At 41.9% G+C, this 27,042-nt stretch overlaps 1 protein-coding gene across 13 annotated transcripts in view; it reads left to right on the top strand.

The window, feature by feature from the left end:
- MYCBP2 (MYC binding protein 2) overlaps positions 1–27,042 on the top strand; it is a 256,943-nt gene that overhangs the window by 129,472 nt on the left and 100,429 nt on the right. For 11 of the 13 annotated variants that reach the window (XM_044284706.1, XM_044284710.1, XM_044284705.1 and 8 more), the window contains 22 exons: positions 1,024–1,216; positions 2,477–2,751; positions 3,279–3,500; positions 4,178–4,369; positions 7,008–7,214; positions 9,481–9,612; positions 9,706–9,884; positions 10,007–10,149; positions 11,592–11,692; positions 11,864–12,079; positions 12,379–12,601; positions 14,047–14,165; positions 14,474–14,561; positions 16,750–16,799; positions 17,319–17,491; positions 17,588–17,732; positions 19,317–19,529; positions 20,089–20,144; positions 21,173–21,288; positions 23,445–23,542; positions 26,181–26,297; positions 26,787–26,927. In XM_044284706.1, the coding sequence (XP_044140641.1) occupies positions 1,024–1,216; positions 2,477–2,751; positions 3,279–3,500; positions 4,178–4,369; positions 7,008–7,214; positions 9,481–9,612; positions 9,706–9,884; positions 10,007–10,149; positions 11,592–11,692; positions 11,864–12,079; positions 12,379–12,601; positions 14,047–14,165; positions 14,474–14,561; positions 16,750–16,799; positions 17,319–17,491; positions 17,588–17,732; positions 19,317–19,529; positions 20,089–20,144; positions 21,173–21,288; positions 23,445–23,542; positions 26,181–26,297; positions 26,787–26,927 (3,399 nt within the window). The remainder of the gene's footprint in view (positions 1–1,023; positions 1,217–2,476; positions 2,752–3,278; positions 3,501–4,177; positions 4,370–7,007; positions 7,215–9,480; positions 9,613–9,705; positions 9,885–10,006; positions 10,150–11,591; positions 11,693–11,863; positions 12,080–12,378; positions 12,602–14,046; positions 14,166–14,473; positions 14,562–16,749; positions 16,800–17,318; positions 17,492–17,587; positions 17,733–19,316; positions 19,530–20,088; positions 20,145–21,172; positions 21,289–23,444; positions 23,543–26,180; positions 26,298–26,786; positions 26,928–27,042) is intronic. The other 2 variants (XM_044284713.1, XM_044284716.1) reach the window with 2 other exon arrangements.

The following is a 27,042-nucleotide window of genomic DNA, read 5'->3' as shown; positions in this document are numbered from 1 at the left end:
ATTGACTTATTTTGTATCTTTGCGTCCGTAATGACCAGATCTATAAAAATATTACATGCTCTAATCCATTAAGAGAACGGTGGAAAAAAAAATATAGAAAAATGACACCAAACAGCTTTTTTTGTCTTCACCTCCCAAAAATGAGATAAAAGGCAACCAGAAAGCCAAATGTAGTTTTTATTTGCACCATTTTGGGGTACAACTTGGCTCGCACAAAATAAGCCCTCATGCAGCTCATTCAACAAAAAATAAAAAGTTATTGCTCTTAAAAACCATGACAGAAAATTCCATGTTAGAAAATTCTGATGCTGCTTCTTTCCTTTTGAGCCCTGGCGTATCCACAAAAAACAATTTACGACCACAATTGGGGTGTTACTGTATTCAGGAGAAAGTGGGTAGCATATTTTACTTTAATTCCTGTGGAATACCTAAAGTCTTAACAACATTTCTAAAACCAGTTAGTTGAATAGTTTGAGGGGTGTCACTTCTAAAATTGGGTCATTTATGGGTTGGTTCTATTATGTAAGCCCCACAAAGTGACTTCAGAACTGAACTGGTCCTTAAAAAGTTTACATTTTTTCTTAAAAATTTGAACAATTGCTTCTAAAATTCTGAACCATTTCAGCATCCTAAAAAAATTTTATTACATAACCAAAATGATGCCAACATAAAGTAGACATATGGGGAATGTTAATAAATATTTTGAATCTTCACTATCTGTCTTAAAAGCAGAGAGCTTCAAATTTAGAAGCTATTTTCCTATTTTCGTTAACTTTTGGATTTTCTTTATAAATAAAGGTAAAACATATTGACTCAAATTTACCATTAACATGAAGTACAATATGTCATGAGAAAACAGTCTCAGAATGGCTTGGATAAGTAAAAGCGTTCCAAAGTTATTACCACATAAAGTGACAAATGTCAGATTTTCTAAATTAGGCCTGGTCAGGAAGGGGGGTAAATGGCCCGGTCTGGAAGTGGTTAAATCAGCTTCTTTTTTTTTTTGTTTTTTGTTTTGTACAGGAGTGTTTTGAATCCCTGCTGAGTATTTTGCACTGGAGTTGGACCACGTTGGTATTAGGCGTAGAAGAGCTAAGAGGGTTAAAAGGCTTTCAGTACACAGCAACCCTGCTGGACTTGGAGAGATTGCGTTTTGTTGGGACTTGCTGTCTGCGACTTTTGAGAGTCTACACGTGTGAGATATACCCTATATCAGGTATCAATCTTTTACTAACATAATTTTTACAATGTTTTATTAAACAGTACCTTTTCATTTTAACAAACTTCTGACGCGTTCTTAAACAAGGGCCCTTTCGTTTCTGCTCCTAGCGAGCGTTGCACGGGTTTGTAGAAAATCTGTGGACCTTCTATGAATCCGTACAGACTTGGCTGAGCTGAGTGGTCAGCAGAGTCGTATTGCACCCTAGTTTTAGCCATTCCACAACTGTTCAAAACTTTTAACACCCATGAACATTTATTTTTACTACTGTCTCTTGGCTGCTTTTTAATTCTCCATTTCTGTAAATGGGACTGTTCTGACTTGATACATTAACCTCCCTGAAGGTATTCCAGAGCGTGAGCGTTACTCGGGGTTAATTTTCGCTGCCAGGAGCGGTAACCCCGAGTCACGCTCGGGGTAACATTTCAGAGTCCCTTCACCTTCTGCCGGCGCACTTGGGGGTATAGAGATTTTGCAGCGCACAATGTTGCATCAGATCTCCCTACCCCTGAGTATGCACGCACAAATAATCAGTTGCAGTTCATCCTGATTTGATCTGATGATTTGTGCGCACTCAGGGGTAGGGAGATCTGATGCAACATTTTGCACTGCAAAATCTCTATACCCCTAAGTGCTTACGCGTGGTGCACGAAGTACTTCTATCACTGCGCTGCAACTATTCTTTCCTAAGTCAGTGGATGTGCGCTTGTGCAGCGCCGCGCACACCCTCCTCCAGCTGATTCCTGTGCGGCCGCGTCACTTCCGGTATAGACTTTTTGCAAGGTATAGAGAAAGATGGGGGAAAGATGAAGAATTCTGTTTTATCCATGTTACGTTTTAGAAAGCGAGAGGAGAAGGATGATATAGAACAGGGATCAGCAACCTTCATCAGCATAAGAGTGATACTGAAAGCCAAGGGACTCTGAGATGTCCCATGCCAAAAATGTAGATAGAGAAGAGCAGGGGTCCTAGGACAGAGCCTTGCGGGACACCAACAGAGAGGGAATGAGACGGGGAGGTGGTGTGATCCAGGAGAGGGCTGGGTCAGTGATGCCAAGAGATGAGAGTTTGCAACAGAAGGTAGTGGTCAACAGTGTCGAAAGCAGAGGACAGGTCAAGGAGTATGATGAGTTTTTATGAAGTAAAATAGGCTATTCATTTTTTCTAATTAATTACTCGATTAATTGTAAAAAAATAATTTGCTGCAGCCCTAATTATTATTCTAATAATAATAATATTATTTTATTATTTTTTAAGCCACAACTAAACCAGTCATAGAAGAAACAACCAAACTGGCTGAATGCATCGGAAAGACAAGGACATTGCTAAGGAAAATCCTTTCGGAAGGTGTGGATAACTGCATGATGAAACTGGACAATGATCCCCAAGGTTATCTGAGTCAACCATTAAGCCTTCTGGAAGCTGTTCTTCAGGAGTGTCATAACACCTTCACCGCCTGCTTCCATTCCTTTTACCCCACACCGGCACTCCAGTGGGCATGTCTCTGCGATTTACTGAACTGCTTGGATCAGGTACAAATATTGTGACCTTCTGATTATATAATACACTGCAATAGTACTGTATCACATTGTATTATATATGTTACTGTAAAAATTGACGTAATACCTATTTGATCTTGTCAAAGGCAGGGCCAGGCCTAATGGCCATTGTTAGGCCTCTGGCTGCTATAACCAACCACTTGACACCTTGCAGTTGCACTGTTCAGGGTGGGGGTGATTTGTGTGAGAGAAGTATCCCCCTTCCTATCTGTAGCCATTAAGATGCTGAGGTCAGTATTGACTGCAGCATCTAAGGGGTTAAACTGCTGGGACTGAAGTAAAGTCCAATCCCGGCAATGAAAGAGCTAGCTGCCAGCTGTATAATGTAGCTTTGTGTCAACTACCAACCTAATAGGAAGACGCAAGGTGGTGGGAAGGGTTTAGAGAAATGGATTCAAACATATCCTGATGCCCGAATGATATCGCATAGTATTGTTTCCTCTGAGCACGTGCTTTGTTACATTGTTGTCTTGGTCACTCATTTGTTCACTATTTTAAAGGACATCCAGGAAGCAAATTTCAAGACCTCAAGCAGTCGCCTGCTAGCTGCAGTTATGTCAGCTCTCTGCCACACTTCTGTGAAGCTTACTTCCATTTTTCCCATTGCTTATGATGGTGAAGTTCTGCTACGTTCCATGATCAAGCAGGTCAGCACAGAAAATGACACTGCACTGGCACATCGCTTTCCTCTGCTGGTATCCTGCATGGAAAAGCTAAGTCAGGTCTGGGAAGATTATTTTAAATGTATGTTATCTATGTATGTTCTCGTTTTGTAGAAGTCATGTATGAATTATGCATAAGTGAAACAAAGTTTTCAGCATTTTGAACTTTTAGCATGGAAACTAGGCATCCATTTTTTTTTTTCTCTCCTCGTGCTCCCCCTCGTGGCCGGACTTACCATATGAGCACTTGACTGTCTTCCTAAAGACAGGCAGCATTTTTAGAGACTTAAGGGGTTGTCCAGGAATTTAATATTGCTGACCTATTTTTCAGACTCTGGGACCCCGGCTAATTAGCTTTTTTTTTTTAAGAGGCTGTTGTGCACACTGGAGCTCCGGGGAGCACTGTACAGCAGCTGTGCTTGGTATTGCAGCTCAGCCCCGTTCACTTGAATGGGACTGAGCTGCACCTAGGCCACGTGACTGGGAAGAGACCTAATCACACACAGAGTGGTGCAGCCTCTCTGAATAGCTGATTGGCAGTGGTCCTGGGAGTTGGTCCCCTGATCTAATATTGATGATCATCAATATCAAATTCCTGGATAACCCATTTAAATTGGTTCTGTCTGATGAGCTATGCATTGTCCTGGTCTGTGTCCAGTCCTGGTGTGCAAATTCCCTGACAAATCAAGCATTTGTGTAACTTTTTAGTAAGATATTGTATGCTTTGTGTTACCCAGAGTGAAGAAAATGTTTCAGGAATGACCAGCTTTCGGGAAGTTCTGGAGAAGATGCTAGTTATTGTCGTTCTACCTGTAAGGAACAGCTTACGCAGGGAGAATGAGCTCTTCTCATCACACCTGGTTTCTAACACTTGTGGTCTTCTGGCCAGCATAGTCAGTGAATTAACAGCATCCGCACTTGGATCTGAGGTATTACTTACAGTTTAATCCTGTACACATTTTATATCGGTACAGAATAAAGCCTATTGAGGCAGATTTCATAATCCTGCATAGACTTAGACCAGGCAGCCTGAAGATATTCCAGATTTATCGGTGGTGCGCACTGTATGTTGCATTTTGTGCATCCTGATGGTAGTCCTACACTTACGCCCTATTAGTTTGCACCAACATTTTGGAACAAAGTGGGCAGTTTTGGCATGCTTTACTGCATTTTAAGCAGTGGCACTCCTATGTTACACCCCTTTTCTAGAGAGGAGCAAAGAGCATCCAAGCACATAGCAAATGTGATGCAAGGCATATATGCCAGCTATTAAGCATAAATTGAGCCAAAATGGTGGTGCCTTTAGCTTTGTAAATCTCTCCTGTTATTTGGGCAATCGTTTATATCCCCAACTCTGGGTTCTTAAGTAAGTTATTCCCACCTGTCACATAATATCAGACTTTGAAACGATGCAAAAGAAACTCTGAAGGTTTTAACTGCTAAACCTGCTAAATTCCCATCATTCCAGCGCCTCCAATCCTGTGTTCACTTGTATTTATGTCTGCTGCAGCGATCACATACTCAAATACCCACTTGATGGCTGCAGCCAATCACTGACATTAGCTGTATGCTGCTGAGAACAGTGGTTGGCTACAGCTGTCACATGTGGAAGTCTGGCCTTCTCATCTCTGCTGCACAGTAAAGACCGGCAGAGGTTGGCAGCTCTGGCATGACATGGTATTTCTGCACCCAGTTTATATAGTTTTCTGATCTCTAAAAAACACCTTTAAAGTTTTTTGGTTTTTTTGGACTATAAGACGATTCTTGACTAAAAAGTACTGCAATGTTTTGTATGTGTTCAGCACAGCTATGTGTATAATGTGTGTAATGCACTGCTGTGTGTAGGTTGTACATACTGTGTGATGTGTACAATGTGTGGAGATTATACATACTGTATGATGTGTACTGCTCTGCTGTGTCGGTTGTACATACTGTGTGTACCGCACTGCTGTGTAGATTATACATACTGTTTGGTGTGTACTGCACTGCTGTGTGTAGGTTGAGAACATACTGTGTGTACCGCACTGCTGTGTAGATTATACATACTGTATGTGTGCACTGCTGTGTAGATTATACAGACTGTATGTGTACAATGTGTGGAGATTATACATACTGTGTACAGATTATACATACTGTATGATGTGTACAATGTGTGGAGATTATACATACTGTATGGTGTGTACTGCACTGCTGTGTGTAGGTTGAACATACTGTGTACCGCACTGCTGTGTGTAGATTATACATACTGTATGTGTGTACTGCACTGCTGTGTAGATTATACAGACTGTATGTGTACAATGTGTGGAGATTATACATACTGTGTGTACCGCACTGATGTGTGTAGATTATACATACTGTGTGTACCGCACTGATGTGTGTAGATTATACATACTGTGTGTGCCGCACTGATGTGTGTAGATTATACATACTGTGTGTACCGCACTGATGTGTGTAGATTATACATACTGTGTGTGTACCGCACTGATGTGTGTAGATTATACATACTGTGTGTGTACCGCACTGATGTGTGTAGATTATACATACTGTGTGTGTACCGCACTGATGTGTGTAGATTATACATACTGTGTGTGTACCGCACTGATGTGTGTAGATTATACATACTGTGTGTGTACCGCACTGATGTGTGTAGATTATACATACTGTGTGTGTACTGCACTGATGTGTGTAGATTATACATACTGTGTGTGTACTGCACTGCTGTGTGTAGATTATACATACTGTGTGTGTACTGCACTGCTGTGTGTAGATTATACATACTGTGTGTGTACTGCACTGCTGTGTGTAGATTATACATACTGTATGATGTGTACAATGTGTCTACTGCGGTGTGTAGATTATACATACTGTATGATGTGTACAATGTGTCTACTGCGGTGTGTAGATTATACATACTGTATGTGTACAATGTGTCTACTGCAGTGTGTAGATTATACATACTGTATGTGTACAATGTGTCTACTGCGGTGTGTAGATTATACGTACTGTATGTGTACAATGTGTCTACTGCGGTGTGGAGATTATACATACTGTATGATGTGTACAATGTGTGTACTGCACTGCTGTGTGTAGATTATACATACTGTATGATGTGTACAATGTGTGTACTACTTACACACAGCAGTGCAGTACACACATTATACACATACAGTCTGTACAACCTACACACAGCAGTGAAGTACAGACTGTATGTACCGCACTGCTGTGTGTAGATTATACAGACTGTATGTGTATGTGTGTACTGCACTGCTGTGTGTAGGTTGTACAGACTGTATGTGTGTACTGCACTGCTGTGTGGAGATTATACCTACTGTGTGTACTGCACTGCTGTGTGGAGATTATACCTACTGTATGTGTATAATCTGTGCTGCATTGCTTTTTTGTGTATGTTTACAACAGAGCTGTATGTTTCTGTTGTCTTTCTGTTGTAGTGTTCGCCTTATAGTCCAAAAATGATATATTTAAGTATTCTTTGAAACTAAGCATATAGCTGTAAAGAAAATGGCAGAAATGTGGTGCCTGTAATCTACATTCTTCTGTATTGTTCAGGTTGATGGATTAAACTCCCTGCACTCTGTTAAGTCCACCCCTAATCGCTTCACCAAGACGAGCCAGGGCCGAAGCTGGAACACAGGGAATGGCTCACCGGATGCCATCTGCTTCTCAGTGGATAAACTTGGTGTGGTGGTTGTTGGCTTCTGTGTGTATGGCGGAGGGGGAATCCATGAGTATGAGCTGGAGGTTTTAGTAGATGATGTGAGTATTTTTTTGAGAAGCTGCAAAGATTAAAGGGGTGTTCTGGTAACTCCAGGATAGGGGATCACTAACTCTTTTTTGTGGGCATCTGACCACTGGGACCCCCACTGATCAGATAGTTATCCCCTATCCAGGGCATAATGGATAACTTGAAGTTACTTTTCCTTTAAAGGAGTATTACAGTATTTCATGATTCAGTTTGCTTAAGGCGGATTTACACAGGACAGTCATCAGGAAGATGATCGGGAACAAACGTTAGTATGAACGCTCATTCCTGATAATCTGCCGGTGTAAAGGTGCTGCAGAACGCTCATTCACGGGGTAAAATAATCATTTATGCAGACACCAAAATCATTGTTTCTGGGCAGCAGATGTGTAAACAGCGATCTGCTGCCCAGAAACAATTTATCTTGCAGCCATCGCTTGTCCCCATACAATGGAGGTGATTGCCGCTCTTTCCTTCATTGACGAGTAGGCAGTCATCGGGAAGGAACGATCCCTTCCCAATAATTAGAGGAAGTAGAAGCACATGTATGCTACTTGTTTGCTTGCACAACACTTAAATCATTGCTGAGAATGAGTGACTAAGTGATCACTCAAAATGCCTGACTTTTAGCCATGTGATGGTTATTTTTGCCCAGCTTGAAAGCTAATGTCCTTACTAACTTATTTTCATCATAAATATATATATATATATATATATATATATATATATATATATATATATATATATTATATATATTTTTTTTTATTATTATTATTATATATTTTTTTTTTTTTATTAGGGCAAGTTAGTTTACACTTATTGAAGCATTTACACTCGCCTAAAGAATTATTAGGAACACCATACTAATACGGTGTTGGACCCCCTTTTGCCTTCAGAACTGCCTTAATTCTACGTGGCATTGATTCAACAAGGTGCTGATAGCATTCCTTAGAAATGTTCGCCCATATTGATAGTATAGCATCTTGCAGGTGATGGAGATTTGAGGGATGCACATCCAGGGCACAAAGCTCCCGTTCCACCACATCCCAAAGATGCTCTATTGGGTTGAGATCTGGTGACTGTGGGGGTCATTTTAGTACAGTGAACTCATTGTCATGTTCAAGAAACCATTTTTCCAGTCTTCAACAGTCCAATTTTGGTGAGCTTGTGCAAATTGTAGCCTCTTTTTCCTATTTGCAGTGGAGATGAGTGGTACCTAGTGGGGTTTTCTGCTGTTGTAGCCCATCCGCCTCAAGGTTGTGCGTGTTGTGGCTTCACAAATGCTTTGCTGCATACCTCGGTTGTAACGAGTGGTTATTTCAGTGAACGTTGCTTTTCTATCAGCTTGAATCAGTCGGCCCATTCTCCTCTGACCTCTAGCATCAACAAGGCATTTTCGCCTTGGACACAGGACTGCCGCATACTGGATGTTTTTCCCTTTTCACACCATTCTTTGTAAACCCCAGAAATGGTTGTACGTGAAAATCCCAGTAACTGAGCAGATTGTGAAATACTCAGACCAGCCCGTCTGGCACAAACAACCATGCCACGCTCAAAATTGCTTAAATCACCTTTCTTTCCCATTCTGACATTCAGTTTGGAGTTCAGGAGATTGTCTTGACCAGGACCACAACCCTACATGCATTGAATCAACTGCCATGTGATTGGTTGACTAGATAATCGCATTAATGAGAAATAGAACAGGTGTTCCTAATAATTCTTTAGGTGAGTGTATATGGTTATTTTGTGTCCCCATACTATTAGAAAAATTATTATATTTATGTCTGGGCCATGTGGCACCACTTCCCTGCTGGCACTTCAAAATGGAGTGAACAGTCATACGTTGGATGTTCCAGCATCTGAGGCTTTACTCATTTCTAATTGTGGGCTAACCTTTTTATGGTTTTGCTTATAGCAATACAGAGGACCAATAACCTAAACTAAAGCAAAAGGGTATGTCATGGTAATGGTTTTGGCCAAAGAAGTTGTGCCCTTGCCATCATTATTATACAGCCGCCACTCCCGCTTTAGCAGCTAGAGTCTGAGAACTCCGATCCTGACCACTTGCTACATCAATGGAAAAATTTAAAGCTATAGCTCTTGAATAGCGGAGATGAAAAATGGAAAAAAAGGCGATGGGCTTCAGAATTTAAAGAACATGGTGTTTGCCAGTTGTTTCTAATATAATTTATTTCTGATACCTGTGTATGCTTTTCTGTATGAATTTCTGTGGAAGCACGACTTAATGTGATCATATATTTTCATTTTTATTCCCCCCAGAGTGACCACTCCGGTGATGCCGGACACTCTCATAGGTGGACATCATTAGAGCTTGTAAAAGGCACTTACACAACTGACGATTCTCCCAGTGATATTGCTGAAATTAGGCTCGATAAAGCCGTGCCCTTGAAGGTACAAAACTAGGCAGTCACATCGCAAAATTACAGTGCAACGGTTTGTTTTTTTCAGCAAAGCTGTTAAAGATTTTATACTTTTCTTCAACAGGAAAACATGAAATATGCCGTGCGCCTGAGAAATTATGGCAGCCGCACAGCTAATGGGGATGGAGGGATAACCACCGTTCAGTGTCCAGATGGTGTGACGTTCACTTTCAGTTCCTGCAGTTTGAGCAGCAATGGTACAAACCAAACCAGAGGGCAGATCCCACAAGTTTTATACTACAGGTTTGTTATTGCTTTTATACAATTGATTTGCTTGTGCCCCATCATTTCCTAGAAACAAGATCATTTCGCAGTACTTACCTTTGTTTGCTATTACTTTTTATTTTTGCATTTGCGCATTATAGAAGTGAGTACGATGGAGACCTTCAGTCTCAGCTAATGAGTAAAGCCAATGAAGAAGACAAAAACTGCAGCCGGGCACTTTCCGTGGTAAATGCTGTAACTAGAGCTGCTAAGGACCTGTTACACAGAGCACTTGCTGTTGATGGTGAGTTCTTCCCAATTTTGCTGGTTGTAAAGGGGTTGTCCTGTTTCTGCTATTGGTGACCTATTCTCAGGATAGGTCACCAATACTACATCACCATATTTCTGATTCCCGACACCCAGTGGCGACTCTAGGAACAATATATAGGGGGGGGGGGGGGGGGCACAAAGATACCACAGTCAAATGGGGGGGCAAAAACAAAATAAGTATATATAAATAAGGTTACAAAATACGAGAGAATTGCGGTATGCAGGGATACATTTATAATAAAGCAATTTACTTAAAAAAGAAGCTATTCAGTCGTCTGCTGTGCCGTCCTCTGCTTGCTTCCGCGGATTCTTTCCCCTTCTTTCTGTCTCTCGTCAGTGCGCAGGGGTACTGTTATGTTGGATCTGTGGAAGACGCACTGTTATGGGGGCATCTGTGGATGACACTGTTATTATGCATCTCATTAGCCCTCATTATGCTTCTCATCACTCCCATATCAGCCCTTATGCCTCATTAGCCCCCATTATTCCTCTTAGCCCCCATTATGCTTTTTATCAGCCCCATGCCTCTCATTAGCCCCCATATCAGCCCCCATGCCTCTTATTAGCCCCATTATGCCTCTTATTAGCCCACATTATGCCTCTCATTAGCCCCCATTATGCCTCTCATTAGCCCCCATTATGCCCCCAGCAGCCACATTTTTTTTATAAAATAAACAACTTGCCTCTCCTGCTCCTGGACGCCACCTGCAATTTTCTCTCTCCTCAGTCGACTGTGCTCTGAACTGGCACGCACAGCGTGAGGTCACAGAGCGCCCATAATGGAAGCGCTCATTAGTATTCACCGGCCTGCTTTGGGGGAAATCAGCGGGGGCGCACCTGGGGAGGCAAAGAATAACATGGGGGGGGGGGGGGGGAATGCCCCCCCCCCCCCCCCCTAGCGACGCCACTACCGACACCCCTGCAGATCAGTTGTTTGAAGAGACCCCATACAAGCTCTTCATTCTCTTCACTGTTTACCTGCTAGCTATAGACATTGCAGTGCAATGACAGCTCCTTTGTCTCATTCACTTGAATGGGAGAGAGTGTACCAACAATGGCTCCTTCCAATTCAAGTGACTGAGATGGAGATGTAATTGCACCTGCCTGTCACTGCAGTGCTCAGTCTCTTCAAAGAGCTGGTTGGCGGGAGTGTCGTGAGGCAGACCATGATGACCTATTATGAGGATAGATCATCAATTTCAAACCGGACAATTGTTTCAGTTGAGTGTATCACATTATAAGGCTATTTTGTAATGATAGAAAAGTAGCACGACACACGTCACTGTATAGCCTTAGCCTAGTAGTCATCCATGCATCATATGTCTTGAATGTAGTTTCATATTAAGTGTAGTAATGAATATGTTCAACGTGATATGATATTCTCATGTATGATGGATTGTCGATTTTGTTTTCTAGTTGATGACATTCCAGAACTGCTTAGTTCTTCCAGTCTATTTTCTATGCTGCTTCCACTTCTGGTAGCTCATATTGGACCAGTTGCAGCTGCAATTCCAAAGGTATGAACACATTTTTGTGTATGTGGAATCATTAGAGTACGAATTGTAAGCAGGTTCTGCAATCTGAAGACCACAAAACGGTTTGGAGAAGTATTTTAGTTTTGGAGTTGCTGCTGTGTACATGTGGCTGTTCATACTATCGGATCACAATTATGTTCCCTTCTATTATAGGCTGCTGTGGAGGTTTTTGGCCTTGTGCAACAATTACTACCATCAGTTGCAGTTTTAAACCAGAAATATGCACCTCCGCTCTTCAACCCAAATCAGTCCACGGACAGTACAACTGGTAATCAGCCAGAGCAGCTCTCTGCATGTACTACCTCCAGTCACTATGCTGTGGTGGAAAGCGAACATCCCTACAAGGCAGCCAGTGTAATGCAATACAAGGTATGGTTTTCCATAGGCCTTTTTTCCCTTTCAGTAGCACAATGCTCTGTAGACTATCTTTAAAGAAGGAAATCTTAAATAAGAAAGATGTAGGACAGGTCTGTGTGGCCAACTTACAATCCTAGACAGGTCTTATTTAGGTTTTGTAATTAGAGGAGTGAGCTCATTTGGACCCATAATAAAGAGTCTTCACCCACTGACCACAAGTGAATGAAACCTCTAGCATATGCCGCTGTGCTAGTTTGGGTGATTGTTTGGAAATTGTGATGCATCAGTAAACATGCATTTATGTTTTTCAGGTGTCTTTCCCAGAGTGTGTTAGATGGATATCAGTGGAGTTTGATCCACAGTGTGGCACAGCGCAGTCTGAAGATGTTTTGCGGCTCATGATCCCAGGGCGAAATGCTCAGATCTCAGGTTTTGGACCAAAGTTTCCTGTTCATGAAAGCCTTAATTCCTGGGTTGAACTTAAGAAATTTTCTGGCTCCTCTGGGTGGCCAACTGCTGTTTTAATATTGCCAGGTAACTTTGTTATTCATATTAATGAAAAAGCTTTGATTCTATGAGCTATGGTTCTGCATATAACAAGAGATACAGCAGCTCATAAAGTGATCACACAGGATATGCCAAGAGGGTGCAATGCAAGTTTACTACTGCTCTTCATTTTGTTTTCCAGCAACACAGTGCCTCAGCCACCCACTGTGCAAAGCACTGCAGCATGGCCCCATTCAAGTGATTTGGGCTGCCTGCAGTTCCCTGCACAGATGACCGGCCATAGTGCTGTGAAATGCAGAAGGCTAAATCAGCGATGCAGCCCCTTAATTTTCAGGGTTTGTGGGTTTCTCATAGGTTACCGAACATAAAATACTATGTAATTAACCTTTATAAGATGGAAATGACCCTTTAACGCTGTGAGCTGCAAGGTTTCATTGCTTGCTTTGTTTTACTGTGCAGAAGCATGAACTGAACATGACTGCTGAAGGCAGTGATTGGCTGCAGTGGTCACATGCTTGTGGGGTGTTTTGTGGCCGTTTCCTGCTTTGGTCTTAGCGATCATGTGGTTGCTGGGGGGTCATGTGTCTGCATGAGCTGCTGGGTCTTGGCATACTCAGATCAGTGAGGCAGTGAAAAGCCTTTGGAGACTGTGCTCCCTCTGAAACTGGGGCTAATATGTCAGCCCCAGTTACAGGAGAAATTGATGATAAAAATAAATGTCACCCAAGAATCTTGTATGAACACAAAGTAAAAACAATGCTCAGGCGAAGAGGATGAAGACGGGGGGAGTATGTCAGGATTTAAGTATTCCCCTTCCGTTACACTGGGGGTTCTCTGTCAGGGAGTTTTCCTCATCTTTATTCTTCTGCAACAGGTGAGATACTACCGTCTTCAATAGCGGAGTGTTTGTGCTGTCGCTAGATGCTGCATGCAACAAGCCATGCATACTTTGTTGGTGCTCTAGACCACTTTATTACCACCTTGCTTTATCACCAGATGTCATATTTGACAAGCCCACTATATATTGGCATCAGCATTACTCCTTTTCAAGGGCAAAGTAATTGAACGCTCATTAGATACTGTTTCTGAAAGGCCTAAACAATTTCACATGCATGGACCCCTGTAGTCGGGGTAACTGAACTGCTGATGGTTGCCATATCTGATGGTTATATCCAGCTGTGATGTGCCCTGGGCAAGCTCATTACTCCCTTCTCTCCATGGAGTATTTGTACTGTTGCTTTAAATCCTGATATCATGCCAGCTCTGTTCTGTCGGGCACCACGCAGTCACATACTACTCGGGGCAGTCGTGTGCCAGGCATCTGTATTAGCCCCATAACAGGTGAGGTAATTACTTTCGCTTGCTGCATGTCAGTCTGTGGTCTGTATATAACTTCAAACGCCTCAGTTCATTAAATGTGTCGTAAAACTCAGAATCTACTGTTTAACACTATTTTTGGTATATATTTTCAGGAAATGAGGCTTTGTTCTCTCTTGAAACTGCATCGGACTATGTTAAAGATGAAAAGGCCTGTTTTTACGGCTTCAAGTGTTTTGCTATTGGATATGAATTTAGTCCAGGAACTGATGAGGTCAGTTTGTCTTCATTTCTTTAGCATTGCTAGTTATTAACATTGTTTGTAAACATCTGAAATATTGCTTCAAAGTTATCAAAATTTCGGATGTTATTAAAAGGGGGTGTCACAGAAACCTGCTGCAGGTCAATGTGTCCTACAGCTCCCTGCAAAGCGATGGCTGGGGTTAATCTTTTGAAGGAGCAGCCATGCTTTACTAGGGCTATGGCTCTTCCATTCTGAGGGTCCTTAGAGTTGATGGAATGTTTTTTTCACTGCATATTATTGGATATAATTTTCACCATAATTCTTCTTTTTATTTTTAGGGGATCATTCAGCTGGAGAAGGAGTTGGCCAACCTGGGAGGCATATGCGCCGCTGCCTTAATGAAAAAAGATCTTGCTCTCCCAATTGGTAAGATAAACACAATAGCCTGACAATGTGCCTGAAGGTTATTAAAAATAGAACTATAAAATGGGTTTTCCAGGCAACATGATTTATATTAAAGCTACATATCATATTGTGAAAAAAGTGTGCCTCATGGATCCCACGCTGCTCCCGTTCTAACAGTTCTCGGTCCCCTGCCCCTCTTTAGCTTCACTGTGACGACTGTAGCTGTTATTGGAGGTTTTTTTCTTCTTTTTAATGGCATAATGAACAAGTAAGCTATTTCCCCCCCCCCCCCAAAGAAAACCCCTTTAATCTATTGGATGCTTATAAAGGGGTTTTGGAGCAACATCAGCGGAGATGCTGTGTGTCAGACCCCCCACCGATCTAATATGGATGACCTATCCTGAGGATAGGTGTTCAATATATATTGCTACACAAACCCTTTAACAAACTAAAATAGTAGATTCATTGCACCCACTGTATAGAACCTCTGCTGCCCTGTTTGCCACAAAGTGCTGGCGATGCTATAGGCTCTCCTGCAGTCAGCAGTGATGCTAAAGCAGAGTTTTAGGTGATCTGTAGAAGGTTCTCTGCTCTAATTGGCCCTATGCCTGCTGAACATTCCTACATGTATTGTGCCCCTCTTGTGCCAGGGGCATTGTGGGGTCACATATTTTACTACTGAATTGGGTAAACCACAATACCATATTCCGTGAAGTCCCTTTTGACAAATTATAGGCGGTCAGCTCAAAAGGAGACCTCACATAACCGAAAGCAGGGTCGTTAATTGCTGCACCCTTCCAGTCACGTGAGCGTCAGAACAGAGGCCAGACTGAAAATAGTCTTCTGCGTTGTCGGCAAATACATTGCTCTTTTTAGCTGACAGGACAACCCCTTTAACTGTGGGTCGCGTAATACCTGGCTGCTGTGACTTTTTTTTATTAATTTTTTTAATGTGTCCAAACCAAAACTAAATGGTGTCATGGTCACTGGTTGCCACACTTGCAACTCTGGGTCCAGGGTCCCACTCCAATCAAGAACAACGTCTGCCTAGAGTAGAAAGTCCATTTTGGATGCGTTTACTCCTTTGTACCAAAGAAGTGATTTAATTGCTTCTTATAAAAATGGCCTGGTCATGTGTTTGACATTGATAATTATGACTGGGAGCTCCAGGGAGTGATGACAACCAGCGTACAATGCTGCGGAACGTGTTGGCGTTATATAAAGAGCAGGAATTAGGCCTCATGCACACAGCCATTTTTTGTGGATTGGACGCTGACCCATATTAGACTACTTTCACACTTGCATTTTGTGCGCGTCTGTCGTGGACGGATCCGTTTAGATAATACAACCATCTGCATCCATTCAGAACAGATCCGTTTGTATTATCTTAAACATAGCCAAGACGGATCTGTCTTGAACACCATTGAAAGTCAGTGAAGGACGGATACGGTTTTTATTGTGCAAGATTGTGTCAGTGAAAACAGATCCGTCCCCATTGACTTACATTGTGTGCCAGGACGGACGTTTTGGCTCAGTTTAATCAGACGGACACCAAAACGCTGCAGGCAGCGTTTAGGTGTCCGTCTCCAAAGCGGAATGGAGACAATCTGATGCATTCTGAGCCGATCCTTCTCCATTCAGAATGCATTAGAATGCAAACTGATCAGTTTTGGACCGCTTGTGAGAGCTCTGAACGGATCTCACAAACGGAAAGCCAAAATGCCAGTATGAAAGTAGACTTATCCGTGTGCTGTCCACATCTGAGCGGCTGTTCTGCGATTTATAGAACATGTCCTATTCTTAACCATTTTACAGACCAGAATAGCCATTCTAGTCGAAAAATGTGGCATGCACAGCCGGTCTGCAGTTTGTATACTGAAAAATGGATATGAATGTGTGCATGAGGCCTTAATTTCTCACTAAATATTTTGGCATTTTCCTGGAGAAAGGACACTTGCATGACTTTTCTGGACCCATTTTCCTGTTTTCTTTAGAAATAAAGCTGTTCATATAACAAACCAAGGATATGTTTTTGTTGCTGAAATAAAGAGCAGTTTTACAGAATATTTGATTCCACTTTGCACCACGCTCTGGCTCTAAAGTGATAAATGCTGATACTTTTATGTCTCCTCTCCAAGATATGAGTAAAGTTTAGCACAGATGCTCTAGCTTTGTACATTAATACATATAACTTATTTTTCTGAAATAGGGAGTGAATTGGAGGAAGACCTAGAAATTGTTGAAGAGGCAGCCTTGCAGGTAAAAATACTGTATATTATAACCAACATACAGACTGTTTTTGCTTTGTAATTTAAGTTCCGTATCTGGTGAAGTATGCTAATTCCATATTCAACAGAAAAAAATATATTTTATTCTCTAGTATTCAAAATATTTTAAAATGGCAATAAAATTCACATCCATAATATCTTGTTTCTGAAGTTGAAAATCTGTACATCTCAAAGATGAAGTGGTAGATGGGCAAATTGATATTTTTTTGTGGGAAAATATTCAGTATAAATATACTGTCCATTGAAATCCTTCCTCATTTTTGATAGTCTTGTTCATAAGAAGATGGGACAACCTGCTACGGTGCTGGCTGTTAAGCCTTAGGATGGTGTCGCATGTGGTATTTTGTGGCAGTTTTTAATTTTTTAGCCAAAGTCTAAAGTGGGTTAGAAGGGAATGTGAAATTCTTCTAAATGCTGGATTCACCACTGATTTTGGCACAAAAATCCTGTGCGAGACACCACAGTTATAGCGCTATATTTCTCAAATTAGGTATGCAAAACTCATTCTGGGATTCTGGGCAAGGGCCTTGCTCTGTCACATTCTCCAACCATTCTGGAGGCCTTAGAGGGAAATCTACCACTGCAAATACAAAGCAATGAGCAGTCCTTTTTAGAAGACTTCATCACATGTGTGCCTGGATCGAGTGGTGGAAGACTGGCAAGGTACTACTACAAGTTTATTTCTATTTCTTTAAATCTTGACTGGTGATTCACTTCAGGCTCGTCTTATACTCCAATAACTATTATTTGCATCATTAGGTGGCTTCAACCAGACTCCTATGCTGACCCACAGAAGACTTCATTAATTCTTAATAAAGATGATATCCGATGTGGCTGGCCCACTACCATAAAAGTACAAACAAAAGATCAATATGGGGATGTTGTTCATGTCCCAAATATGAAGGTATGTTAATGTAAAACCTTTCTTTCCACATTGAGGGGGTTATTGGCAATACATTTCTTCATTAAACTGGTTTCCAATGTTGAAATATAACTTTAAAGGGAATGTCACTACAGCAAATAGCATTTATTATGTAGAGAAAGTTAATACAAGCCACTTACTAATGTATTGTGATTGTCCATATTGCCTCCTTTGCTGGGTGTTGATTTCCATCACATTATACACTGCTCGTTTTGGTTATGACCACCCTGCAATCCATCAGTGGTAGTTGTGCTTGCACACTATAGGAAAAAACGCAAGCCTATGTGTGGTCCCAGCCACCGGTGCTGGATTACAGGACGATCGTATAATGCAATGAAAAAATAAATCCATCCAGCAAAGGAGGTAATATGAACAATACATTAGTTAGTGCCTGGTATTAATGTTCTCTACATGATAAATGCCATTTGCTTAAAGGGAACCTGTCACTTCCCAAAACCATCCCAAGCTGCCAGCAGTACCTGCGTGTAGCTTCAATTCACAGTAACCACGCCCCCTTCCCCGCCCCTTCGCTGTGACTGACAGCCGGCTGTTCGGCAAAGGCAGCCGATCTCTCGTGCATAAGCGTGGTCAGTCACAGCGAAGGGGCGGAGAAGGGGGCGTGGTTACCGTGACTTGAAGCAAGGAGGCCGCTGCCCCCTTGACTTCAAGCATGTGTGGAGAAGCGCGCCGGGCAGGGGGTAAAGCAACGTTTTCAGTACTTTTGCTGCATCTGCCTTCAGGAAGAAAGGCATCATTGGAAACATGCAGCTGGCTACACGCAGGTACTGCTGGCGGCTTGGGATGGTTTTGGGAGGTGACGGGTTCCCTTTAAGCGAGACAACCCCTTTAAAGGGAACCTGTCATGTGGATATTTGATTATAATCCAACTAATTGTATACAATCAATAACTACGAAAAAGTACCTTAGATGTATTCACTTACTGGTGTGACAGATGGTTACCTCATAATATACACACAAAGATGCTGATTTGAGTCCAGCGTCATGTCATTGAGTCCAGCGTTTTATTTAATTCAGAGATATAGCCACTCCCCACCCACCTGCTGCTGATTCATATGGAAAATAACTGTCATTCAGCAGCAGGTGGGCGGGGAGAGTCAGGAGCTCATGAATATTTAGGACTCATCATTATCAGCTGAAGCTTTTCAATACAAGATGTTGGCAGATTGACTGGGTCAATTAAAAAAATGTGACCCAGCATTTTGCTAAAAGAATCAGTCACTTATTTATGTTGCCCTTAGGACACCATAAAACTGGTGACAGGTTCCCTTTAAGTAAATATTCATTAGTCTTAAAGTGGTACAGTGGCAGCTCCTTTAAGTATTCTAACAAAAATTTTTAGTTTGTGGTGTGGAAAATGAATTTCTGATTCTGTTAGACATGATACTTTTGGGTTTTGCTAAATAAAACGTGTATCTAAAAAGTGATAGAAAAGAGAAGCAAATGATTTACAGTGTGAAGTTTTTGTATAGACTTTAACTGTGGATATGTCATTCAGGAGAGGCATTTCACATCACTGCCTTTCTGTCTGCGCCCTGTCTACTTTAGGTGGAAGTGAAAGCTGTCCCTGTGTCACAGAAGAAGACTTCCCTGCAGCAAGAGCAAATAAAAAAACTTCCCCGGATACCAGGCAGCCCATCGTCTTCTGCATCCTCTGTCACGGATATGACTTTTGGTGGCCTTGCATCACCTAAGCTCGATGCTTCCTATGAACCCATGATTGTGAAGGAAGCCCGTTACATTGCAATCACAATGATGAAGGTATGGATATTGGATGAGCCATGCTTATAGAGGACCTGTACACGTTGAAGTGACACGTTTTTTTTTTTTTAGTAAATACTTTTATTCCCCATGAAATTCTGGAGCATCTCTTCTTTCAACTGTGTTCTGCTGTCCCTCTGGTATTCTTGCTAGAAACTTAGGAGCAAACTGACAACCGCATGTTACCTGTTGTCTCTGCACAGTCTGACAATGTACAGGCAGAGCAGTCCGTATCAGACTGTGTTGGGACAAGTTCCTTTTGACCAGGGCAAGTGTAACACCATGTTGTCAATGTGAATAAAGACTTATAACATGATGTTTGTTATAGAGTACAATAAGTGACTACATGTCCCAACAATAGCATGGATATTTTCATAATGATTCTACTTACGACCACCATTGTCAGTTTCTGCATCGGTATCTACACAAAGAAAAAGTGTAATAGATCTGAACAACAGAATACTGACTTGTGTGAAAGTGCCTAACTGTATATATTGCACACTGTACAAATAAAATGGTACATGTTTAAGGAATATCATTTTTTTTTTCTATATTTCAGGCTTATGAAAGTTACTCATTTGAAGAACTTCGCTATGCCTCACCAATGCCCAAAAGGTAGGCATCTGGCAAATAACCCCTCACTCCTTTTCTGCAGTTGGAAATATAATAATGAATCAAGCATGGCATCCATGCCAAAAAAAAAAAAGTACACGTTCGGCTGAATCCACGCCAGACTTAGATCTGTAGGGCCTGGAGCCTATAAAGGTTTATTACAAGTTCATGAAGCATATACGTGTGCAGTACAGAATATTGAGTTTAGATGTTTTCATTCTAGTTAATTGCCAAAAAAGAAATGTGTGAGTCTTCATTACTGACAAAAATGTTGTGCCTCAGGGTTGCCTTTTTATTGTGACCACATAAATTGGATAACCCCATGCTGTCTGATGTAAAGTAACAATTTCAGAATTTTTTATTGCATTATATTTTCTGGGCTTTAAAGGGAATTAGTCAGCTTCACTGTGCTGCCCTGATTGAGGGCATAGTGTACTGACAGACCTGCTGACTTCAGGGGTCCGTCCGTTCTGTGATGGCATTCAGTACTTTTATAGTAGTGACCTGCCAAAGCCACAGGAAAGAAACCCAGCAATATACACAGATGTTATCTATGATTGCAGTTCTGCTTGTCATAGTAGTGAGCTGACTACTGAAAAGTGATATGTACAGAACAGGAATTGTCCGCTTATCTAGTGGCCAGTTTGGAAACTGCAGGATCTTATTTCATTTTTTAAAATAGTGTCATGAAAACATTTAAAAATAACATGGCAATGCTTTAAAATGTTTAATGTAAAAAAGTTGATTCAAACAATAGATAATTTTTGAATGGCACTACAGTCAATCACTGGTCTGAGCGGCCATGTGATGTACATGCTAGCTTCACTGCTGAGACCGGTGATTGGCTGCACTGGTCATATGGATGTAGGGCACCATTGGTGATCACCAGAGCAGATTTTTAATAGCTGGAATGTTTTTTTTTTATTTCCTGAATCTAGCATTTTGTTTTTTCAATGCACCGCTGCTGCCTTTCTACACGTTATGTTTTGGTGTAAATGCTTTCTATAATGTGTGCCTTATTTCCTTAATAGGCCAAGTGAAAATATGTTAATTAGAGTCAACAATGATGGTACCTATTGTGCAAACTGGACTCCTGGTGCCGTCGGCCTTTATACGATACATGTTACCATAGATGGAATAGAGATTGGTAATGTACTATCTCTTATACGTTAGTTAGTGCTTGGTAATGTTCTCTACATGACATTTCAGATTAGTTTGTTCATTCCATCAGACAAATCTTCAATTTATACACGTCTGGATATTTTTCAGACACAAAGTCCAAATGACTCCATCGTCACACTTTACCATATGATCTCTGACCTTATGTAGAACAAAATGGAGGGGTGGATGATTACTGTCACTCAAGCAGAGAGATATAGTACTGGCTCCAGCGGTTCCTGTGATGCTGAGCTGAGGCATAGTGGGATTGATAGCATATCACAAAGAAAGCAAAAGCAGAGTGAAATCTAAAATTCAAGATGGCGTCCGATCAGACGAAGACAGGAGGGGAGGGGGAGTACTGTATACCTAAAAAAGTTTAGAGCTTGACAAGCTGGCCCCATAGAAGTGGATGAAGCTGCATGAAAATCGCATCCGCAAGCAAATGCGATGCGCTTTTCACGAATGGTTGCTAGTATACATTCAGTTTTTTATCACGCGCGTGCAAAATGCATTAAATTGCATTGCACGAACGCGATCGCAGACAAGACTGAATGAACTTGTTTACGAAATCGCAAATTTTTCACTGAACGCATTCGCAACGCATCCGGACCTAATCCGCTCACTCTCGTCTGCAAGGGGCCTAACCATTGCATTCTTTACAGCCAATTTATTTTTTGTCAAGTGACCACTGTACTCCAAAGGATAACTGTACAAAAAGTTGCAGTTAGGCTCTAGCCTTAAAGGGGTTGGCCAATTTGCAGTGTAATTGGTCAAAATGCCATATACAGTCATGTATGTTCCATACAAGCATACGTAACTGTATGCGGTCTCCCAGCTGTGCTAATAGAGGTTCCAGTTGCCCCGGTGTAAGTGAAATAAACATACATACCTGTCATTCTCCGCTTTGTGTGCAAGATGGCGGCAGCTGCTTCCTCTAGCTGCTCCTGGGTGCCTTCTATTCTGAACAGATGCTGAATGGTAAATTGACATGTCTGCATGTGTAAATATAGGCAGCAGAATCCCCTGTATCTGCACGTGTCCATTTGCTGTTCAGCATCTGCGCAGCATAGAAGTTAACCATCAGCAGCCAGAGGAAGAGGTGACCTCTGTCTTGCAGCCTATGGAGGATGGTAGATGGGTATGTTTACTTGGCATAGAAGTTACCCATCAGCAGCCAGAGAAAGAGGTGACCTCTCTTGCAGCCTATGGTAGATGGGTATGTTTACTGTACCGGGCAGCTGGGGGACAGCATACAGTCATGCATTCTTGTATCAAGCATACATGACCAGTTACATTAAATTGTACGACCCCTTTAAGCTTTTCAGGAAGCCCTGAAGGGGTTTTCTGCTTTCCACAGAAATTTTTGAAATGCTACACACTGTTGTGTTATGGCAACAGAAGTACTAAAACTCTTCAGGGATGACCTTAATCCGCACTGTGCCCATGGGTAAGACATGTAAAGAAAGCACTGTATCCATAGCTTCCCAGTATGTCTGCTTCATCTTCTACCCAGCAACCAGAAGTGGCCATGCAGTTGCCGATGGAGGAGATTCTGCAGCTTGTATCTGCACCTGCGCTGAACACCTTCAGCATCTGCGCAGTAGAGGATGCAGCCACCACCATGTTGAATAGTTGTGGACACAGAGGTTTATTACCCATGTGCAGCAGGGCACTTCACTGTGCAGACAAAAGTAACTCCTAAGGCTGGGTTCAGACCTGAGCGTTCTGAAACGAGCGCTCTGTATGCGCGATTGTACGGGCGTTTACAATCGCGCATACAGAGACAGGTGTGCACACATTGTCGTGCGTTCCCGAATATCAATGTGCGGGAACGCGCGACAAACGCCCCAAAAAAAGCTCAAGCATTTGTTTGAGCGTCGGGCGTTTTACAGCGCGATCGTACGAGCTGTAAAACGCCCAGGTGAGAACCATTCCCATAGGGAATCATTGGTTCTTGCCTGTTGTGCGTTTTACAGCGCGTAGGAACGCGCTGTAAAACGCTCAGGTCTGAACCCAGCCTAAAGCTTTTCAGTGTTTCTTAGGCCATGACACATTGCTGTATGACACTTTAGAAATTTTAGTATTTTACTGACATTGCATATGCTAATTGTAAGCATGTTTTGTGTTTTCTTTCTTATACAGATGCCGGTCTAGAAGTCAAAGTAAAAGACCCACCAAAAGGAATGATACCACCTGGGACACAGTTGGTAAAACCAAAAGCAGAGCCTCAACCTAACAAGGTAGAATGTTTCTGTGCTTTAACAGGGTTTTCCAGGCTTTTCATATTGATGAACTATCCTCAGGATAGGCCATCAATATTGGATCAATGGGGGTCCGACCACCCGGCGCCCCCACTCCCCTGCCGATCAGCTGTATGAATAGAAGGCACGCGCACCGTGTCTGCTATGTAGACAGAGATAGGAAACTGCGCACACCTTCTCTTCATACAGCTGATTGGCGTGGGTGCCAGGTGACCCCCGCTGATCTGATATTAATCACATATCCTGATAATAGGTCATTAATATGAAAAGCCTGGATAACACCTTTAAGCTTGGCTAACCCAGTTCTATGTTAACTCTGATGTTTTAATAATTAACTTGGAAATATTTTTTTTTGCCACGGTAGTCCATTTTTACACAGGATTGTTTACCGGAGCCACTGTTTTATTAGTATAAGAAAATGCTGCCGTGCGACCAAGTTTTCTCTCTCTCAAGTTCAAACAATATTTTCCCAACTGAGATTCTATCATTTGCCCAGGATACATTTTAAAAAGGAAAAGATGAAAAAACTTGTAGAAGGCGGATGTTGAGATTATTGAACGTCAAGTTATTTTTTGTTTCAGGATAATATTTTGTATTTGTTTTAGTTTTTTTTATAACAGTAACTATTCATTATCAAAATTGCATCTTTTTTGGAAAAATTTGACCTAAAAGGTCTCCTGTTCTCAAAACAAACTACAGTAGGAATTGGATTTTTATTTTTGTGTTTCTTTCAGAAACAGCCTAAATGCTGTGCGCAATGTGTTTCATCAGTTGTTTGTGGCATGTTTCACACAAAATGTCTTCTTGATGTATGCTGCTTAGTGTTTGGGAACCATAACAAATCCTGTTGATGTTCAGTTAGGGGTACCTGGTAGTGTTCAGAGGTTGTCCTTCGGATAGGTCCTCAATATCTGATCGGTGAGGGTCTGACTTCTGGCACCCCAGCCAATCAGCTGTTAGAAAGGAGACACTGCACATAGTCAAGTGCTGTAGCTTCCTCCTCGTCCTGGAATGTCATGTCTGGTCACCTGGCCTTTCTTTAGCTCAATACCATTTAAAAGGGTCATAAATATCTGATTGGTGGGGTCCGACACCTGGGCACCCTACCAATCAGCTATGTGAGAAGAAATCAGTGCTCGTAAGCACTGTTATATAGATTATAGTTTCCATTCTGTGTGTTGTAATATCGTCACCCACTGTGCTGGGTGTGATGCCCTCTTTTTTGGGGATATCAAAGTGCCCACCCACTTCTGTGAGCGCCGCTGCCATCTCCCTGCTTACCAAACACAGTGCCGTACATTGTATAGCGGCTGTGCTTAGTATCCATTTACTTTAATAGTAGCTGAGCTGCTCTTAGGCCACGTGAGCAATGCACATGCCTTCACTGGCTTAGGTAAAACCAAAAAGGCCATGGGGCTCACAGGAGTGCCGGTGCCTTCTCAAACAGCTGATCGGCGGGGGTGCCCAACCTTTACATACTGATGACCTATGCAGAGGATAGGTAATCAGTATTAAAATATTGGAAAACCCCTTTAAGTGAATGAGCTGCAATACTAAGAACTGCCCTTACACAATGTACAACTCTGTTCTTAGTATATAAGGAAGAACGATGCAATGCAACAGCTGATCAGCATGGCTGCCAGAAGTCAGACCCCAACTGATCTGTTCTTGATGACCTGATAAATTGCATAACTGACTTTTCTGTCTGTCTTTTATAGTGGGTCACACACAAGAGACTGCATTTTTATTAGCTTTAGGGCTCATGCACACGACCGTATGTATTTTGCGGTCCGCAAAAAAAACCTGATCCTCCTCAAAAAATTCGGTTCACGTCAGTGTGCATTTCGGATTTTGCGGAACGGAACAGCTGGCCCCTAATAGAACAGTACTATCCTTGTCCGTAATGCAGACAATAATAGGACATATTCTAATTTTATTGCGGAACAGAAATACAGGCATACGGAAACAAAATGTTCCTTTTTTTTTTTTTGTGGACCCATTGAAATGAATGGTTCCGCATACGGTCCGCAAAAAAAATCGGAACGGGCACGGAAAGAAAATAAGTTTGTGTGCATGAGCCAGGCAGGGATTGCCATAAGAGAGCATACACTCGCCTATTTCACCTAGCGCCGCTGCTTAAATTTTTCCCTATGGCTTTTTTGTTTGAATGCAGCAATGATGACCTGTATATGCCACATGACCGCTACAGCCAGTCACTGCCTTTATCGATCATGTTCTCTGTTCTGGAGAGGCCAGTGACTGGCTGCAGCAGTGTCTGGGGTATACTGGAATGTATTGGAATGACAGTGGGTGCCTGGGGGGACATTTTTTCATTGTATGGACAACCGCTTTAGTTAAACTTTTTAGGGTGTAGGGAAGTGTAAGAAATAAGGGCATGAAAATAATTCAGAGCGCGACTTCTTCCATTGCTCTAGGATGCTGTAAGTTATGTTTATATGTTGATTATCAATTGTGCTTTTAGTTCCAAGTATTATTTTGGTGTGGGGAAACTAGCAACAACCTGACTTTTTGGGCTGAATATTCCCTTTTACCATTTCAGGCTTTGTTTTTATTGTGCTTAGGTTTTCTCTCTTTGCTGTCTACCTCTGCTTCATAGGTTCGCAAATTTGTCGCCAAGGACAGTGCAGGGCTTCGTATTCGTAGCCACCCCTCCCTTCAGAGTGAGCAGATAGGCATAGTGAAAGTCAATGGAACCATCGCTTTTGTTGACGAGGTAATTCCTTAGACCTTTTTGGTAATGATGTTTTCTTTATCTTGGCCAACTATCATACTTTATTGGCCACTTGCATTGCATAGCACTTTAAAGCTAATGTCTTCAGTAACTTACAGTAACACTGCAGTAGGCAGATGTGTTTTCAGATAAAGCATCACATGTTCATTATAAAGTTTTTTTATTCCTGTACTTTACCATATTTCTATTATATAATTTTATGCATAACTTTTCTGCCTTGTCCCATAGTGTTAGACACTGCTAGTCTTGCTTGCTTATGTTCTTTTCTTCTTCTCATTTGAGCCTTGTCCCATATTTTATCACTTTAATACACTTTTGCACTGGTGATGCATGTGGCATAGACGCCCCCCGCGCACACACTTGTGCTTCACACCTGCCACTGGTATTTTAGAAAGAGCCATATTGGACTTGCTAACCAAAAAGTAGTTACAGGAGAGCATGGCTCGCTATTGTTGCTTGTTTCCCATCTAGATCCACAATGATGATGGTGTGTGGCTGAGGCTGAATGATGAGACAATAAAGAAGTATGTCCCTAACATGAATGGTTACAATGAAGCTTGGTGCCTGTCTTTTAATCAGCATCTCGGCAAGAGTCTCCTGGCTCCTGTTGATGTAAGTAGAAGGCACCCTTATCAAAGTGCCGTAGCGGCTCCTCTGTACACTGATAGTTTTAAGTAATTGAATTGCTTTATGATTTTTGGTATCTGAGAATATGGATCGTAATTTA

The sequence above is a fragment of the Bufo gargarizans genome, chromosome 3 (assembly GCF_014858855.1).
Source record: "Bufo gargarizans isolate SCDJY-AF-19 chromosome 3, ASM1485885v1, whole genome shotgun sequence".
In the NCBI taxonomy this organism is placed as follows: Eukaryota; Metazoa; Chordata; class Amphibia; order Anura; family Bufonidae; genus Bufo; species Bufo gargarizans.
The sequence above is the reverse complement of the archived record's forward strand: the minus strand, read 5'-3'. Positions and strand labels throughout refer to the sequence as shown.